The 21,040-nt window shown below is 31.9% G+C and overlaps 1 protein-coding gene and 1 long non-coding RNA gene across 2 annotated transcripts; one reads left to right on the top strand and one right to left on the bottom strand.

The window, feature by feature from the left end:
* Positions 1 to 13,103: 13,103 nt before the first annotated feature.
* LOC121224226 (mitogen-activated protein kinase 3) lies at positions 13,104 to 16,052 on the top strand. The gene is made up of 6 exons (XM_041107083.1): positions 13,104 to 13,345; positions 13,439 to 13,568; positions 14,135 to 14,272; positions 14,452 to 14,784; positions 15,150 to 15,333; positions 15,525 to 16,052. The coding sequence occupies exons 1-6, from the start codon at positions 13,173 to 13,175 to the stop codon at positions 15,692 to 15,694; spliced, it is 1,128 nt and encodes a 375-aa protein (XP_040963017.1). The 5' UTR covers positions 13,104 to 13,172; the 3' UTR covers positions 15,695 to 16,052.
* On the bottom strand, positions 14,868 to 15,692 carry LOC121224227 (uncharacterized). Its single transcript, XR_005921829.1, has 2 exons — positions 15,551 to 15,692; positions 14,868 to 15,340 (listed from the first exon to the last, which is right to left on the bottom strand). It is a non-coding gene; the product is annotated as an uncharacterized lncRNA (long non-coding RNA).
* Positions 16,053 to 21,040: the final 4,988 nt, after the last annotated feature.

The following is a 21,040-nucleotide window of genomic DNA, read 5'->3' as shown; positions in this document are numbered from 1 at the left end:
TCATTCTTATATTATAAAATTTTAGTATTTATATTTTAATTTGACATAATTTAATTATTCTTCTCATAATTAATGTTACGCAATGAAAAATTTTATTAATTGGAAAATACCAATCCCTAAATTTATAACTTTACCCTTTTGATATCAGAAATTTTGGGTTCCCATTTTATGTTTTTACTTTTTATTTTAAAATGCTCCAGATAAGTCGATTAATGAAATGATTAAGGATGTTAATGGTTTTGACTAATAGTAAACATATTAAATAATGTAAAATTAAAATATAAATATTAAATACTCAAATTTAATAGAATACAAGGATGAAAATCATAATTTTGCATTTTTTTTTATATTGCCTTTGATGCGACCCAATCCAATGATATAAAATAAAATAAAAACCTTATCAAGTTGGGCATATACTGGTTTATTTATTTATTCTTTTCATCATCATACTGCGAGTTAACAAGTAGGTAAGCTGGCATTGTCACCTTGAAACCCCAGAGGTATGCCTCAGATTTTGATTGGTTTTAAAAGAACCACGTCAACGCCAATGATAAATTCCATAATATATATAAATTCAATTATCATTATTGATTCCAGCTTTGAAAAGTAATCTATATCTAAAGTTAGAATTTAAATATTTAAATATTTATGATAGCTTATGAATTGAGTAGTAGATCGAGGATGACGCGGAAGAGAGGATTTAAATAAAAATATAAGTTTAAAAAATAAATTTTGAGAAAAAAAAATAAGGCTTGTTTGAAAAAAGGGTTAAGCATCGGGTAAGATTTTTTGACTTGAGTTTGGTCCGGCTCGAATTTTTAATAAAAAATCTTGTTATTTTTGTTGTTATTTTCTTACTCTTTGTTGTTTTTTTGCTACCATTTTACTATTATATTGTTACTATTTTGTTGTTAATGTTTAGATTTTGTATAACAATTTTGTTATTATTTTTGAGACATTTACTTGTTAAGTTGTACTTATGTTAGTGTTATTTAAGTATTTTAATTTATTTTCAATTTGTTGGAAAACATTTATTTTAATATTTTTAGTGTATTTGTAAATTTTTTATAAAAAATAAATTTTAAAAAATTAATATGGGCCGGGTCCAAGTTTTAGAATTTTACTTGGGCCAATTTTGGGCATAAATTTAAGCCCATTTTTAGGGTCAGACCAAGCAATTAAGCCTAAAATTTTGTTAGGGCCCAACCTAAACTCGGCTCAACCCGGTCCATGGAGAACTTTATGAATATATTTAAAATTATAAAATTAAAAAAAGCAAAATCTTAGTTCACATTTGAGCTTTAAGTAATATGAACTAATTTTGTTTTTTAGGAAAAAAATAATTAATTTTGAAATTGTTGGAATTGGGCCTGTAAAGAATTATGGAAAAGGAAAAAGGAATAAAAAATTACTTTCGTTCTCTCTTGTATCCGAGTTCGTTAAATTTATTTAATTTCATAGAATTCATATGAATGAGATTATTTACGTATAAAATTTATATAAACCAATGAGAATCAAACACTCTTTAGATAAATGAGTTTAATCTAAGTTGGAAAAGACTAATTTTTAATTTATCTTAAATTCAATATTGGGGTTTGATCAGGGTGAAATCAATATTTTAATAGGTTACGACCTTTTTAAATTGAAAATTTTTTTATATAGATATTTTATAATTTATAAAATCTTAAATTAATAATGGTAAAATTGTATTTTAAACCTAAAATGATAAAAAAATTAATTTAATATTTTAAAAATTATAAAAATATACAATTTAATTCTAGTTTTCCCCTGAGTTTGATGATGGATTTAGGTGAGTTTTTGTTAGATGTTAAGGGCTAGCTAAATGGTATTTTAGTGTGGAATTTATTTTCTTTAGGTCCAATGAAATTAAATGGACATTCATTTCCATATTTGATGTTAATGGATTTTTTTTGGATTTCAATAATATATTTAAATCTAAGTATTTAATTATTTTTTAAAGAGGATATAGATATTAATTTTTTTTCTTTTTTCTTTTTTTTGGATATTGGATTTTGTTTTTCTTCTGCTGATACCAAATTAGTTATTTCAAACTGTTATTCAAATTCTCTTTATTATTCTGAAAAATGTTTCAATTTCTATTATTCAAATACATTATATGTTTTATTTTTTAAATTTATTACTTTAATTTTTATATTCTTTTATAGAAAATTACACAGCAACTAGACGAACTTGGCCTATGCCCTGTACATCATCGTGGAGTGGCTTCCAACTTTATCTGGCGGTTTTTGGAGTAGAACTAATCCTAATGGCTGACCGAAAGCAGTAGCAGCTACTCAATTTCCTTCCCGATAGACTTGGCTGATTTTCATCGTCCACTCTCGTCACAGCAACCTCTGGATCTCTCTTGCCAGTGCATTATGGACAGCAGCTCCAGGCATGAGTTCAAGCACAATCCGTGCGGCCCCTAATTGCCATGCTTTCAACAGCCCATCCTAAGCGCCCCATATTGGAATATCAAACTATATTGCTATTTGATTTGGATAAAAATACTAATAAATGAATTAAAATTTAAATATTTGTGTTTTTACCTTGCAGAACCTTACTCGAAGAGTAATTTTATTATTGGCTTAAGCCCAATCTATATTCTCACACATGAACAATTTCAACCCCAAAATCGAACTCAAATTGTTATAAATCATTCGCCCAAATACCTCACTATTAATATAAACTACTCTCCAAAGAAAGCTTAGAAAGAGCATCGAACTACACAACTAATAATATTCAACAAAGCAATTGAAAAAGACACTCTAAAACTGTCTACAAAGAAAGCAACATGCTGCCTGTTTATAGGCTGATACAATAGTCTCTCTAATAATATATTGATAAGCTTAAAACTCTCAATTAAAAGTGGGATTTTATCACTTGAATTATCCCCAATAACTATCTCATAAATTCCTTCATATTCATGTCTCTCGTCAGCTTTAGATACACTTAAAAAAGATAAGGATACGCATATTCAACACTCCAAATCTCTCCACTTCTTTCTCTAAGTTATACAAGTAGATAATGTTGATTATGAACGAAATACTTCTTCATTTGTTGCATAACAAGATCAAAATACAAGACATTTAAAGGTCAAATATGCCAACACAAAATCTGACTACTCCAAACTAGCTTATTCTAATTGTTGTTTAAACATGAAATAGGATAAGGCAATCAAAGTTTCCAACAATCTCTCCCTTTAGCATTTTGACAAAATCCTGCACAAAGTGATTAACATACAATCCAAACAAGTCAAATTCCAAGAGAAATAGAATATGTTAGAACCATGCTAGAACAATCACTTCACTTGTCAATAAGTTTATTCATCACATAATCAACCAAACATGCACCAAAGTCATCAAACATAAATTCAAGACATATAGAGCATGACAAATAAGCTAAATCAAAACAAATACCATAACCATCATATATCAACACCATCAAATCGGCAAATACTCTCATCAAATCAAAGTAAAACTTTTTACCATATGCTTCTATTTATTGCACCTAGTTTCATTCTTTGGCAAAACATAGTGTAGTAGCCATCAACATTAGTCATCCTTATTTCGAATATTTACTGCTACTTCTTCTTTTTTTTAGAAAAGATGTTAAAGGAGCACTCTCTCATTAAGAGATCTTCATTTATTGAGTCAATTTTTTCAACTAAAGCCTACTTGTTTGTTACATTTCGCTCTATTTCACTTTCTATTATAATTGGATTTGGTACATAAGCGTTTTCTTAATGATTTGACTAATATTCCCCTTAGCATGTACTTCCATTCACCACTGAATCCTATTAGAAACCAAATAAAACAACTTGCCAAAACAATTTCACCCACCATATCGAAAATCATTTCACAAGCACAATTAAACCAATCATAATTATAAATCAAAATAGACGATATCACCAAATTAGCATCATTACTCTCATTTACTCTATTCATCCCCAATCAGATTGCTTTATGTTTAGAAGGGATGAGATTAAATGTTGCATCATTAACAATAGAGGTTGTACCTCATGGAAATTTTTTCTACGAAATCTAAATGAAGTTTGTTCAATATTCAATAAATTATCCAATATGATCTCCATAAGTTGAAACCTTATGCTTCACTTGAACATCAATAACTTGTTGATCTTTATAACTCAAATTTGTTTGATCTTTTCTCACACAAATTTGCTTATGTTGTAGTTTCCTTGTTCCATTTAAGAATGATGTTTTTTTAGCAACATCTTATTCTTAGACCACCTTTTCAAGCCTTGCATTCGCTATTTTAAGATTGATGATTTCTTCTCCCAGTGAGTCATTTATTTGGCACACAATTTTTATCTTATTTATCATCTTGTAGTAAACATCTTTAATTGAATCATATGGCTCAACATCATGATCTAAATCCTTTTCTGTTTCACAATCTATTGGAACATGAATTGGAGTAGTGGTAGTAAAAGTAGTATAATTGTTCAAATATTCATCTGAATTAGAAAAATCACAAAACTCTTCATCACTCCAACAAGTGACTTTTGCTTCTTCTTAATGGTGTTAACACATTCAGATTGAATGTGACCAAATCCTTTACATTTGTAGTATTGAATTTACTTTTTCTTGGGATGATAATTATCATCTTTCATATGGATCTTCTTGATATAGTTGATGCTCTTTCTGGCATCTGGATTCATTCCTTTTCTAGAAAACTTTTTCATGGCTTTGTTATAATTCATCAACTGATTTAATTTTATCAATGGATTCTATGGCTGCAAACCAAAAACAATATCACCTTCACGTATGTTTGAAGCTTTCTCTAATACCAATTGAAAAAGCCTTTACTTTGCACTTGTTTCAACCAACTATTTTTCTAACATATGTTGAGACAAAATACTTAATAGAAGGTAAAACAAGAAGAAAACTAAGGAGAGAAATAACACACAATATTTTTTAATGCAATTCAGATAAAAAAACCTACTTTGTAGAAACTTGCTCAAAGAATAATTTTACTAAACAATTAACCTGATACAACTATTAGCTTAGGTTCAATCTACAATCTCACAATAAATAATTACACCACTAGATTCAAACCCAAATGGTTTCAAATGACACTTCCAAATACCTCACTTACAATCAATGTAAACTCTCCAACAATAACTTAAAAGGAGTGTCAAACTCACAACCACTAATATTTAACAAAGTAATTGAAAAATACACTCATTGTTTACCAAGAACACAACATGCTACCTACTTATAGGTTGATACAATAGTCTCTCTAGTGGTATTTTGATAAGCCTAAAACTCTCAGTTAAAAGCGTGATTTTATCACTTGAATTATCCCCAATAATTATCTCATAAATTCCTTCATATACAAGTCTCTCGTCAGCTTCAGATACACTTGAAAGATAAAGATAAGGATAATAATAAGCATATCCAACACTTCAAATCTCTCTGTTTCTTTCTGTAATACCCCTAACATGTATCCGTCACTGGAATAGGGTTACGAGGCATTACCGAACTTATACACTAGCATTTGTATAAAACGAGTAAAAAATTTGCATTCCAAATCAAAACTTTTCATATTTCACCATAAAGTCTCTAATATGGGCCTACGGGGCCAAATACATGCTTTGGAAGTGGTTCGGGACTAAATCGGCAACTTTGAAAATTTTACCTTGAAGACGTGTGGCCTAGGACATGGTCATGTGGCCAGCCCGTGGGGATCCCATAGCCGTGTGGCCAGCCTATGTGGAATTCTGACTTGCAATTTCTTAAGTATCAAAGGGGCACACGGCCTGGGCACACGCCCATGTGGCTATGCCATGTGGTAAACTGATTTTTCACCATTTTAAAGCCATTTTCACATGATTTTGACACACGACCATGCTTGAAACCCGTATTCTTCATACGAACAAGACATACGGTCGTGTCTTTTTCCCGTGTACTATCCTGACTTCATATTTAAAGATGCAGAAGGATGCAGGGGACACAAGATCATTTCACACGCTCGTAGGCTGTCCGTGTGTTGCACACGGCCTAGATACACGCCTGTGTGTCTTACTCGTGTGGACGAAATAAGGCCATTTCCTAGCCCTATCTCTCACTCAAACTTAACCATTTTCCTTCATGAAAACTTACAAGTATATACCATCCATTTCAACCAATTTCCAGTTTCCAAATTGATATGTTCCTATTTTCAATCATGCTTCTAAACTTACTCTTATATAAAATTTGGCAATTTATGTTCATGGAACAACTCATGATACAATACTTTACCATATCATCATTTAAACATACATTACTAGCCATTCCAATGGCTAGATTACAAACCAACATTTTTAAGTATTACTTGTCTACATTAGTCTATACATGCCATTATATCAAAATAAGTCTAACGTTTATACCAAAATCAAGGGATTGATAGTGTGATGATAACTCCGACCCCAAATCCAACCTTCACGGGCTTTGAGCACTATAAAACAGGAAAAAAAACCTAGTAAGCATTATTGCTTAGTAAGTTCATATAACCAAAATACATTTACCATTCATGTTCATCAAGTATTTCGTACATTAAGCAATATGTCCATTAACTTAGTCAATTAGCAATTAAGGCTTATACACAATCATTCAACCAATTGATTAGTTTCCAAAAATACTAAAATGCATAGTTGAGCTTATCATGCCATTTCTCTTTATATCACTATGTATATCGTTACCGCTAAATTATTGAATTTTCAATGGACCTTTCTTTTTCCAGTTGTACACTTGAAGTGTACATTCCTTTCCAAGTGGTACACACAAAGTAGATCTTTCTTTTTCATATGGTATACACAAAGTATACCTAACATTTCCAAGTGGTACACACAAAGTATATCTTTCTTTTTCATATGGTATACACAAAGTATACCTAACCTTTCCAAGTGTACACACAAAGTGTACTTTTCCTTTTCATAAGGTATGCACAAAGTATACCTAACCTTTCCAAGTGTACACACAAAGTGTACCTTTCCTTTTCATATGGTATACACAAAGTGTACATAGCCTTTTCAAGTTGTACCATTTGGGTACTTAAGTCATTTTCAAGTATTACCCTTTCGGGATACATTTCCTTTTCATAATGAGATCAAAAGATTATCCTTTAGGGAAAACCTTTATTGCAACATATGCAAGATCTCATATTCACGGTAATCACTTGTCCAATCGGAAATTAATAGTCAAACGGATTCATGCATCATTTCATCATTTATATAAGTCATAAATCAATAATTATTCATTACATGTACTTACAGAATACCAGACATGATGCACATAGTTTAACAATCAATTCAACACATTTATATACTTAATTTAGTTATACGAACTTACCTTGACAATTGATCATATCTACAAATCTGAAACTTTTTCTTTCCCTCGATCTTTTTCTTTGTTTGACACTTCCGAATCTATATAAATAAATTTAATCATCAATTCTATGTTTTTTTTACATTCAATCAAGCCCATTTCACGTTTTAGGAAAAAGAACCATTTTGGCCCTAAACTTTTAATTAATTCCAATTTCATCCCTAGGCCCGAAAATTGAAATTCATGCAATTTACTCCTTATTCCAAGCTTATTCAAAATTACAATATAACTTTACAGCACATGTATTTCATAAATTTCAAAAATTTTCCAAGAATTTCACTATTTTGCAATTTAGTCCCTACACATGCTTTCACTAAAAATCACTTTGTAAAAGTGGTTTATCTATAAATAATCTTTCATTTTCTATCAAAAAAATTCAATTTACAGCATATTCATCGATGGGTAATTTCCTAAACTTTGGTTTTCTTTCAATTTAATCACCCAAATAAAGAAATTAAGCTTTCCCCGATCTCAAAAATATAAAAATTACTAAAAACGAGACATAGAACTTACCAATTCAAGCTTGAAAAGTCTCATTTCTCTCTCCTAGGGTTTCCATGTATTTTATGAAGAAGAAAATGATATATAATGAGTTTTAATTCTATTTAATCATTTATCACATATTATTTAATTCAATTTCCAATTTAGTCCTTAACCTTTTTCAACTTTTTCATGGAAAACTCATTAAAAATATCTACATGTTTTCCATCAATGGTATAATTGCCATATAAGGACTTCTCACTTTTAATTCTATAGCTATTTAATCCTTATAACTACTAGAATTCAACTTTGACATTTTATTCAATTTAGTCTTTTTTGCAATTAGACACATAATTGATAAAAATTTTCGATAAAAATTTTCATGCAATATTCCTATCATAACACCTATCATTTTATGAAATTTAAATAATTTCATTTTTCGGACTCGGATTTGTGGTCTCGAAACCACTATTTCGATTTCACTGAAATTTGGCTGTTACACTTTCTCCAAGTTACACAAGTAAATAATGTTGATTATGCACAAAATGCTTCTCCATTTTCGGCTTAACAAGATAAAAACACAAGACATTTAAATTTCAAATATGCCAACACAAAATCTTTGGTTGCTTCATTAGCTTGTTCTAATCGTTGCTCAAACATGAAATGAGACAGGGCGGTAAAAGTTTCCAACATAAAATCAAATTCAAATATCCTACTTGTTGTAATCCTTAATTTTTCCTCACCATGTTTTTGCTTTTTGGGCTCATTAGAAAGGTAAAGGTTAAATTTTGCTCTTAGTCAATATATGCATAAGTTGTGGGTCTATTTCATATGCTTTAATTTAGTCACTTTTAGTTATTGTATTTTTTGAATTTTAAAATTTCAATCCTGACAAAATATTCAAAACAATAGCTATTAAATTCATTAAGTTATACTATTTTTAAAACTTATGCAACAAACATATTTTCACATGTGTAAAATTATGCCATACTGTTATTTTCACATATTGCTCACAAAAGAGCCAATTTGTAGATTTAACAATTGTCATTTGCGTCACGATTAAAATTTTAAAATAAAAAAGTATATGGCCTAAGAATAGTCAAATTAAAGAATATGGACTAAATGTGTAACTTTGTACATAGTATATGACTACTTGCATAATTTAATCAAACAAATTTAACTACTATTATTTGGGTTAGGAATAAAATTTCAAAATTCAAAAAAGTAAATAGACTAAAATTGACCAATTCATAGGATTAATAGTAGAATTTAACCAAAGATAAAAGGAAAATAATATATAGTCTAGTATATACTCTATTTTAGCTTTTTACTGAATTGGTGTTACGAGTTAACCAGGCACTAATTCAATTGGGAAATAACTAAAAGATCCTTACTTTTATTATGTAATATATAGAGAAAAAGGGGGAGGGAGGGAGAGAAAGAAACATTCATTCATATGAATAGCATTATACAAAGGAAAAAAAAAGCTAAAAGGCCCTTGGTTCAAAAGACCAAATAAGTTCAAATAGTCTCTCTCCCTCCCTCTGTGTATATATAAACATACTACAAGTCATTATTTGATAAATGGGTAAGGAAAAGTTTTTATTCCATAAGCGATATTGAGATTTTATCACATGTCTTATTTATTTATTTTAAAACTAAATGATATATGAGAAAATCTTAACCCAGATATGGAGTTAAAACTTTTTATCGCTTGTACCAAATAATTATGGCTTAACTCACATATTGGTACTTAAACTATACTTTTTTCCCCATCTTGGTACCTAAACTTTTTTTTTGTCACAAGTGGTACCTAAACTACTTTTTTTTCCCAAATTGGTACCTCCGTTAGTCAAACCATTAAGTTTATTTAAATAAAGAAGCTTAAAACATAAATTGGTATCTAAACTGTGCATTTTCCCCATTTTGGTATGTAGACGTTTGTTTGGTTACGATTGGTACCTAAACTACTTTTCTTTCCCATACCTCTGTGAGTCCAATCATTAGTTAAATTGTTTAAGTCTATTACTTAAATAATATAACCAATTAAAAATTTTCATATGACATATCTTTATTTATTCTTTCTTTCTTTAGAATCAGACTAATGGTCGAACTAATCAGGTCATCGATTCTCGATTTGATCAATTCTTTTGGTTCGATCAAATAAATTATTAAAAATTCATAAAAAAATAGAATATTAAAAAAATTAAAGATAGAGAAAACCAAATCAATTTTTTAGCATGGTTCAACCGACCTATATCGATTTGTGGGTCAATTGATTTAACCCCTATTTCGAACCGGTATCCTATTTGGTTCTCGGTTCGACCGACCGTTCCAATATGGTTTTGACAACACTGGTTCTAATCGATAAAATAAATTTTTTTATCTCGTCAGGTAAAGCAAGCAGTCGATGAAATTCAAAAAAAAAGTTAAATGCCAACATTTCAACCTTAGAATGATGAATTACGAGCATCGTTGATAGTGCCATACATTATGAAAGAGAGAGAGAGAGAGGGGGGGAATAGGGGGAAAAAAGAGAGGGAAATAATGTAAAAGAAAAAATAATATGGGTTAAGCTTTTTTTAAAAATAGATTTAATAGCTTGACTAACAGAGGTACCATCTTAGGAAAAAAGTAGTTAAGTGCCACTTGTAACAAAAAGAACATACCAAAATAGAAAAAAAGAGTATAGTTTAGATGCCAATTTGTGAGTTAAGCCAATAATTAATTATATACTATTATTTAAGAGTTTGTTTGATTGGGTTAGTATTTATCATAAACCAAGTCTCATATCAGTTGTGAAATTTATCAAAAATTTATTATTTTTGAATTTTTATAAGATCTAGAAAAATAAACATACATATTATGCCATTTGAACCCAAAACATCATAGTTTTTACTATTTCAATTTTACAATTTCAATCGAAACTAGGGGAGTGCATAATTTAATTTTAACCAAATTAACCAACTGAATTGAATTACTTTGATTAATAGGACGGCTACCGAATCTAATTCAGTTGGGGATCGTTTAAGGGTTTTGAAAATTTGAATAATAGTCTATTCGTTTTGAAACAAAGTAATTAAACAAATTAATCGGCTAACAAAAATTATTAATAATTAATTATTATAAGCTCAATATATTAAATAGATCTAATATATTATGTAAGCCCAAAATATAAAAGTTAATGAATGGACTTACAACTAATTGGATTTATTCAAATTATTATAATGGGCTTAAAATCATAATTGATTTACATTAAAAAAAAGCCCTAATTCTTTTTCCTTTCCATGATCAAACTTAAAACAAAGTCTAGGTGGGTGCTGCTTGACACCAAACCATCTTCTATTCTTATTGACTTCTTTAATTTTTTTTTTCATTTCATCACTGAAGCCTCAAACTTTCTTGTTTTTAATGTAGTGTTTGTTATGACGATTTTAAATTAGTGTTGCTTTTTTTTTATTATTTTTGCTTTCTTTTTTGAATTAAAAACAAAGAAAAATAACATTACAATAATATTCTTTTATGTTTCAAAATTATTTCAACAACAAACAAAAAATCATATAAAACTTTCGATTAATTCGATTAACTGTTCGAATTAACCGAAATTTATTTGATTAAAAATTTTAATTTAATTAACGGCTAAAATTTTTATTATTTCAATTAAATTAATTAATAACAATTCAATTCAAGTATTAACCGAATCTAACTATCCCAACACCTCTAAATTCTTTCCCTCGTCTGTAACTAAATTGTTGGACGGAGTAAACTCTCCGAACCTGAGGTTTTTCTTTTTCAATTTTTACGTCATTATAAAAACGTCAGTTTGGAGGCTTTTATAATATTGAAACGCGTTGGAACTGGTTTTCCAACAAAGGTCAAAACCATAATATATGTTTGAACTAACACCAATATTTAATATTAATATATCATATTTTATATACTTATATATGCTTTCCTTTTTTCCCACAAATTCAAGACATTGACATTTTCAAAACTACGAAAAATATAGAAAAAAAAAATTTATTTATAAAGAGATACCAATTAATTTTAGGACGAATAAACTTTTCATGCAAATGAAAAAATCATCGTACAATAATGTTTTGCATTATTGTATGATTTTAAATAATAATATTAAAATATATAAATAGTTATTTGATATATTATATAACCATTATTTAAATAGCAAAAACAATATATATTATCCATTTAAGTGGGATTTGGGCATTTTTTAAAACAAACGTGTTATTCGTGAAAATATTATATTATTAAATATGATAAGATTTCTTAAAAGTAATAATAATTATAAATAAATAAAAAGCTAATTATTTTAATTTTAATCCATCAAGCTATAAAATAGACCGTTGACAAAACGTTATCTAATCTTGACCGTAGATTAGAGGCGGCTATAATCTCAGCCGTCAATCAAACGCGTCCTTCGTTTTCTCGCGCGTTTTCCTTCCTCTTTCCTCGTAGCTAAGACGAAACGAAGCTCTCTTTTTGACTCGCAAAGGTTTACTGAATTGTCTAACAGTTTTAGGTCAAATTCAGAAAAGGTCCCTGCACTATGTGTTCTTAGTTGATTTAGTCCTTATTGTATGATTTTATATATATTTCCAATTCCCTAGTCCAACTTTTTTATTAATTCCATCAAATAATTTGACATGAATATTTATATATTCCACTTAAAAAAATTCTTTTAAAAATATATATTTATCAAATTGTGTAAAAAATTGTGTAAAACATATGTGATATCACCATATGTTTTTAAAATGTAAGGCATATTAAATTACTAGTTTCTTTCTCATTTGATGTAGGAGTTAATTTTATGTATTAATTAAATAAAATTTATTTTAAATTTAATACTAAAAAATTAGAAGAATTTATAGACGTGTAAAAAAATGTAAAAACATAAAAAAATATGTTAAAAATAAAAAAAATTGAAATACTATCAAAAGATTTTAAATTTTATTTATTTAAAATTTTTAAACATGTTAATTAAATAACTTTCGATCTTAGACGGTAATATATATGATTTGACAGGATTTATTGAAAAACAACAAATTTCGTAAAATAAAAGACGATCAAATTATAGTAGAAGGACTAAATCATTAAAAAGTACATATTACAATGTCTTATTTTAAAATTTGACCAAAATTTTACTTTACGTTATCTTTTTCCATTATTTTCTCTGTATATAAAGCCTTTGGACTTCTCTGTATTTCCTCAAAGAGAAAGAAGCGAAAAAAGGAGTCAATAAGCAAAACAGTAAAAAGAAAAAGTACCGAAATGGCTGACGTTGCTCCGGGAAACGCCGGCGGTCAATTTGGAGATTTTCCGACGATTCATACACATGGAGGTCAGTTTATTCAGTATAATATTTTTGGAAATTTGTTCGAGGTGACGTCTAAGTATCGGCCTCCGATCATGCCGATCGGTCGTGGAGCCTCCGGCATCGTCTGGTAAGCTCTTTACTTTTTTTTTTTGGCTCCTTGTTAGTCCTTTTTTGTTTGTTTGTTTGATGTTTGATTTATACATATATTTGGATTTTGAAGCTCGGTGTTGAATTCGGAGACAAATGAGATGGTTGCGGTAAAGAAAATCGCCAACGCTTTTGATAATCACATGGATGCTAAGCGCACGCTTCGTGAGATTAAGCTCCTTCGACATTTGGATCACGAAAACGTAAGCTTTTTTCTTTTTTTTTCTATTGTATTTTTGTTAGCAGAAGATAACAAAGAGTAAAAGAGCACAACTGTTAAAAGGTTTTTGAGCCTAATAAATCATTACTGGACAACGAAATGGAAACCTTAATTCAAAGATTTAAAAACGTTCGGCCAAAAAGTTCAAGAATTCCTTTCCCTCACAGCAATTTCAATTTGAACTACTTATAGTTTTAGTCCCTCCATTATGTTGAAATTTGAGATTTAATCTCTTTAATTTACTTTGACATAATTTGATACTATTATTAGAAGGTCCAAATTGATAACAGCTGCTGTTAAGAGTGTTAAGAGTATAATTGTTGTTTGATTGTAGTGTTAATAGTGCTAACAGATTCATGAAAATCTAACAGTGTTTTCAGTTTGGATTTATTAATAACATTATAAAAATTATAAGTTGAGGGTCAAATTATGTCAACTTGAAGTAAATTGATTAAATCTCAATTTTTTAGCACATAATTGGACCTTTTAATTTCTATTTTGTTTAATGTTAAATTGATTCTGAAGTAAAGATCTGTGCATGATGAACAGGTTATTGGAATCAAAGATGTGATTCCTCCGCCTTTAAGGAGGGAATTTACTGATGTTTACATTGCGACTGAGCTCATGGATACCGATCTTCACCAAATCATTCGCTCTAATCAGAGTTTATCTGAGGAGCATTGCCAGGTATATTTTTTCATATTGCTTAACTCTTAATTTGCATCTTTTTCCCCAATGTTTTCAATGAACATCGGAGAAAAATGTAAAGAATCTCAACTAAGTTTTATTTGTTTTGGAAGGTATAATGTTTGTGTATATATGTGCGTGCATGTTGATTTTATTTCATTTTGTTGTGTGGTATGCAGTATTTCTTGTATCAAATTCTTCGAGGACTGAAGTACATACATTCTGCCAATGTCATTCATAGAGATTTGAAACCCAGCAACCTCTTGCTGAATGCTAATTGTGATCTTAAGATTTGCGACTTCGGTCTCGCTCGGCCTACTGCTGAGAATGAGTTTATGACTGAATATGTTGTCACGAGGTGGTATCGGGCACCGGAGATATTGCTAAACTCTTCAGACTACACTGCTGCCATAGATGTCTGGTCTGTTGGTTGCATCTTCATGGAGCTCATGAATAGGAAGCCTCTGTTTCCAGGCAAAGATCATGTACATCAAATGCGTTTATTAACTGAGGTAAGTTGAGTAGGAGCTACCAATACCATTCTTAATAACATGGTCTAGATTTACACTAATTGCAACAAGGGGAAAGATTGATCAATGAGGAATGGAATAATCTCCAACACAAGAGACATGTTATAACTAATTCTCTGATTGGGATTTCATGCTGATAATACCTTTGATTAGCTCAGCATTCTACACTTCTAAAGTTTGGTTTTTATACTTAAAACAAAATACTTGTAGCTGAAGATGCCTCACTAACTTGTATAAAATTGCATTCTTTAATGTGGCATGGGATTTAAATTTGAGGATTAGTGATAGTGTTATGATTTTGTTATTTCTTTCTTTGGATAATGACTTAGCAATGCCTTGATTTATAGCTGCTCGGCACACCAACTGAATCCGATCTTGGATTTCTCCGGAACGAGGATGCAAGGAGATATATCAGGCAGCTCCCAGCACATCCGCGCCAATCACTAGCAGAAGTTTTCCCACATGTTCATCCATTGGCCATTGATCTCATTGACAGAATGTTGACATTTGATCCGACCAGAAGGATTACTGGTAAGTGCTACATTTACAATCAGGCTCTTATTAATGCAGAAATGTAATTTATTAAATACAATTATTTGACCTTTTTTATAGAAGAAAATGTTCTTTGTTTGATAATCATTATGAAACTGAAAGCCATCTTGTATGATGTGATCTTATAGCCGCGACGAATTACACAATTCTTATACTTGGTTTATACACAGTTGAAGAAGCATTGGCACATCCTTACCTCGAAAGATTACACGACATATCTGATGAACCGGTCTGCCCCGAACCATTTTCTTTCGATTTTGAGCAGCAACCATTGGGAGAAGAACAGATGAAGGACATGATTTACCAGGAGGCCTTGGCTGTAAATCCAACTTATGCTTAATAACAAAATATAGTTCTATCTTCTAAATCCGTCATTTCAAGTAATGATTTCTACAATACCTTGTGGTGGCTCATACAGGCCGGTGGATTGCGGATTGAGAGGTACTTTTTGCCTCTGCAATAATCTTCGAAGCGGTGTCGCTGAGTCTGCACCCGTGACTGCCATTGATGTTAGGCTTTCACGAGGTCAGTCCACTTGATTAATTTATGTTTTTCTCCTGATGTGCGTTTATATGTTATTTGTTTGATATCTTATGCATGTATAACATGCATTTTTATATGCTGTATTTGGTTAGTGACCTAGGCAAAAAGATCCTGTTGTAACAAACTAGCAATGAAAATTGACATTATTTGTATAATTTTTGTCCATCAAATGCAATTTTTTTGAGTGTTTAACTTACAGTTGATATGCTGTTGAATAACTTTGCCATACAACATCAAGACTCCAAAGGACAATCCTGCCCTTTTCTTTATTTAGTATTGGATTTGATAGAAGTTTTTTCACTACATAGAAGCTTTGAAATTCGTATGGCTAGGTGAGTTAGAAACCAAAAGGTGTATGTATGACTGCAATTGAGCCTTATCTTACTCAAACTCGAGTGCGTGAAATATAAATACGAGTTTAACTTAAATATGTTTATATATATATATATATTTAAAGTTTTTCTTTGCATATAAAGGATTTTTAAAAGTCGTATGATTGAATATAAATATCAATAACAAATATTTTAAGAGAAACGAAGAATTTGAACAACGTAATTCACCTTCCTACATTTTCATGGTTCCAGGCATCTAGGAAGGATTAATTTATTATTTGGCCGTCTTGATGAAATCTCGTTTTGACTCAAAAACTCAACTTAGTTAATCAAGATATGAATCCGACTGAACTCAAGTTGACCATAAAAAATCATGCGTAATAAAAAAATAATAATAATAATTGCACAAACTCAAAATAACTCTTAAAATAAAATAACTTGAAATATAGATAATCTTATTTAAAAAAACCTAACAAATAAATTTAAATTAATCCCAACTTAAAAAAACTCCCACCTAACTTTTTTTGTTGTCGAATATTCATTTTTCATACATTTGAACATGCATATAAAAATAGCATGCAATGAGCTCGTGTTTAATTCCAAATATTAATTCTGAAATGGAGTACTTGACATCAAATGGGAAGAAGGGGGATTCTGTTAACATTAATGGGAGACAACATTAATGGCAAACAATACAAAGTGGTGCAAGTTTAGCACCCTAAAGTTGACTTTGAAAAAGTGGCATGGGATAATTTTTTTTTGTCCTTGAGATAATGGGCTATTTATTGTTTGGTCCTTAAACCTCAACTATAAATAGGCCTTCTCATTTCTCATTTCAATTCATCCCAACCAATCTTTCTCTCTTAGTTTTCTCTCTTCTCCCATTTGAGAATTCTTAAGGAATTCTATTTGTTTGTAATACTTTGGAGATAGTAAAGTTATCATCTGGTGTTAGTGCCCGAGGACGTAGGTATAATTTACCGAACCTCGTTAAATCTCTTGTGTTCTTTCTTGTCCTATTTTTCTTTCAATATTTGAGGGTATAATAGTAGTATTTAATTGTGCTATTAAATTACTATAGAAGGGATATTCTGTCTAAGGAAAGACTTGGTATTTAAGAGATCCATGTGATCCACCTCTCTTCCCTGGGAATTGAACTTTGTGTGATTTTTTAGTACAATAATTTACACGCTTCCGACTCTATTGGAACAACAAGTGGTATCAGAGCCGAAGGTTAATCGTAGTATGCTCTGTGGTTGCAGTTTGAACTGATCTTCCACATCAGAAAAGATTTCCTTAGGTATATTGAAAGATTATGGAGAAAACGGTCGGTGTAGGAGCTTCAACATCGTCCATGTGGACAAGACCGACAATTGCAAATGCAAGATTGGCCGTGGAGATCTTTGATGGCACGTGTCATTTTGGTATGTGGCAAAGTGAGGTTCTAGATGCCCTTTTTCAGCAGGGTCTAGACATTGCCATTGATGAAGAGAAACCAGATGATGTACAGGAGAAAGATTGGAAGGCGATCAATCGGTTGGCATGTGGCACAATTCGATCATGCCTTTCTCGAGAGCAGAGGTATGCTTTTTCAAAGGAGACTTCTGCAAATAAGTTGTGGGTGGCACTTGAAGAAAATTTTTTGAAGAAAAACAGTCAAAATAAGCTCCACTTGAAGAAAAGACTGTTTCGCTTCACATACGTCCCAAGTACCACAATGAATGATCACATCACCAAATTTAATCAGTTAGTCACTGATTTGCTGAATATGGATGAGACATTCAAAGATGAAGATTTGGCTTTGATGCTGTTAGGGTCACTTCCTGAGGAGTTTGAGTTCCTAGAAACTACTCTACTTCATGGCAGGAGTGATATATCTCTGAGCGAAGTCTGTGCGGCCTTATACAGTTATGAACAGAGAAAGAAGGACAAACAGAAAAACTCAATCAGAGATACAGAAGCTTTAGTAGTCCGAGGTCGTTCATACACTCGGAAGAAAACTCAAAAGGGGAGATCAAAGTCAAAGTCCAGACTCGGGAAAGATGAATGTGCTTTTTGTCATGAGAAAGGCCACTGGAAGAAAAATTGTCCAAAGCTGAAGAATAAGGGAAAAGCTGCTGTAGATGCTTGTGTTGCTAAGCATGATACTAGTGACTCTGAACTATCACTGGTTGCATCATCATCGTCGTTCCATTCAGATGAGTGGATATTGGATTCGGGTTGTACCTATCATATGTCCCCTAACCGGGAGTGGTTCTCTGATTTAGTAGAACTAAATGGAGGAGTTGTTTATATGGGCAATGACAATGCCTGTAAAACTGTTGGGATAGGTTCAATCCAATTAAAGAATAAAGATGGATCAACCAGAGTTCTGACTGATGTTCGGTACGTGCCCAGTTTGAAGAAAAATCTCATCTCATTGGGAGCCTTGGAATCCAATGGTTCAGTTGTTACTATGAGAGATGGGGTTTTGAAAGTGACATCTGGCGCACTTGTGATATTGAAAGGCATCAGAAAAAATAACTTGTATTACTACCAAGGTAGTACAGTGATTGGAGCAGTCGCTGCAACTTCCGACAATAAAGAATTGGACTCAATACAGTTGTGGCATATGAAGTTGGGACATGCCAGCGAAAAATCCTTGCAAATTCTAGCAAAGCAAGGATTGTTGAAAGGTGCAAAAGTTTGCAAATTAAAATTTTGCGAGCATTGTGTTCTGGGAAAGCAAAAGAGAGTGAAATTCGGTACTGCTATCCATAATACAAAAGGTATTTTGGAATATGTTCACTCAGATGTGTGGGGGCCTTCCAAGACACCTTCATTGGGAGGAAAACACTATTTTGTTACTTTTGTTGATGACTTTTCCAGAAGAGTTTGGGTGTATACCATGAGAACTAAGGATGAAGTGCTTAGAGTTTTTCTTAAATGGAAAACTATGATCGAAAACCAGACTGGCAAGAAAATCAAGCGGCTTAGGACGGACAATGGAGGGGAATATAAAAGTGATCCGTTCTTCGATGTGTGCCAAGAGTATGGTATTGTTCAACACTTCACAGTTAGGGATACACCACAGCAGAATGGATTGGCAGAGCGTATGAATCGAACATTGCTGGAGAAAGTTCGATGTATGTTGTCCAATGCTGGGTTGGGCAAGCAATTTTGGGCTGAGGCTGTGACATACACTGGCCATCTTGTTAATTGTTTGCCATTATCTGCATTAGAAAGAAAAACTCCTATGGAGGTATGGTCTGGAAAACCGGCTACAGATTATGATTCCTTACATGTGTTTGGAACCACTGCATATTACCATGTGAAGGAGTCAAAGTTAGATCCGAGGGCAAAGAAAGCTCTCTTTATGGGAATCACTTCTGGAGTGAAGGGATTTCGTCTTTGGTGCTTAAGCACAAAGAAAATGATCTGTAGCAGAGATGTTACCTTTGATGAATCTGCCACATTGAAAAAGGTAGCAGATAAAGATATTCAGACGAGCAATACTCCACAGCAGGTGGAGTGTACTCCAAAACAGGTGGAGTTTGAGCAGATGGGGATTTGTCCAGTTAATAAGTCTAATTCTCCAGCCACAATGGAGGAATTAAAGGTTGAAGAGGTTCTGACCCAAGAACCACTAAGTACACCAGAACCAGTTGCAGTTGCAAGGCCACGGAGAGAAATTCGTAAACCTGCTCGATTTACTAATATGGTGGCCTACGCCCTTCCCGTTGTTGATGATATTCCTATCACTTATCAAGAAGCAATGCAAAGCTTAGAAAGTGATAAATGGAAAAGCGCCATGGATGAAGAAATGCAGTCTCTCCGGAAGAACAATACTTGGGAGTTGGCGCAATTACCGAAAGGTAAAAGGGCAATCAGATGCAAGTGGGTATTCGCAAAGAAAGATGGATCTCCTAGCAAGAAGGATATTCGCTACAAGGCAAGATTGGTAGCTAAAGGCTACGCTCAGAAGGAGGGAATTGACTACAATGATGTATTTTCCCCTGTTGTGAAGCATTCCTCCATTAGAATTTTGTTGGCCTTGGTAGCACAGTTGAATTTGGAGCTAGCTCAACTTGATGTTAAGACAGCTTTCTTGCATGGTGAGTTAGAAGAGGAGATCTATATGACTCAGCCCGAAGGATACACAGATGCTGGTGGTAGAAATTGGGTTTGTAAGCTGAACAAATCGCTATATGGATTGAAGCAATCCCCGAGGCAGTGGTACAAGCGATTTGATAGCTTTATGATAAGGCAGAAGTACACAAGAAGCAAATATGACAATTGTGTATATTTGCAGAAGCTGCATGACGGATCTTTCATTTATCTACTCTTGTATGTTGATGATATGTTAATCGCTTCGAAGAGCCAAAATGAGATAGATAAGCTGAAGGCTCAGTTGAATCAAGAGTTCGAGATGAAAGATCTAGGTAAGGCCAAGAAGATTCTCGGCATGGAGATAAGTAGAGATAGACCGAGAGGCAAGCTCTGTTTAAATCAGAAGCAATATCTGAAAAAGGTATTACAATGTTTTGGTGTAAATGAAAACACAAAACATGTAAGTACCCCACTTGCTTCTCATTTGAAACTTAGTGCTCAATTATCTCCGAAGACTGAAGATGAAAGAGAATATATGGCGAAAGTCCCATATGCTAATGCAGTTGGGAGTTTGATGTATGCGATGGTGTGTACGAGGCCTGACATTTCACAAGCTGTTGGAGTTGTGAGCAGGTATATGCATGATCCTGGAAAAGGACATTGGCAAGCTGTGAAATGGATTCTACGGTATCTTCGAAAAACCGTAGATGTTGGTTTAATTT

The sequence above is a fragment of the Gossypium hirsutum genome, chromosome A03, assembly GCF_007990345.1.
Source record: "Gossypium hirsutum isolate 1008001.06 chromosome A03, Gossypium_hirsutum_v2.1, whole genome shotgun sequence".
In the NCBI taxonomy this organism is placed as follows: Eukaryota; Viridiplantae; Streptophyta; class Magnoliopsida; order Malvales; family Malvaceae; genus Gossypium; species Gossypium hirsutum.
Note: the sequence above shows the minus strand (reverse complement) of the source record. Positions and strands in the feature narration are given on the sequence as shown.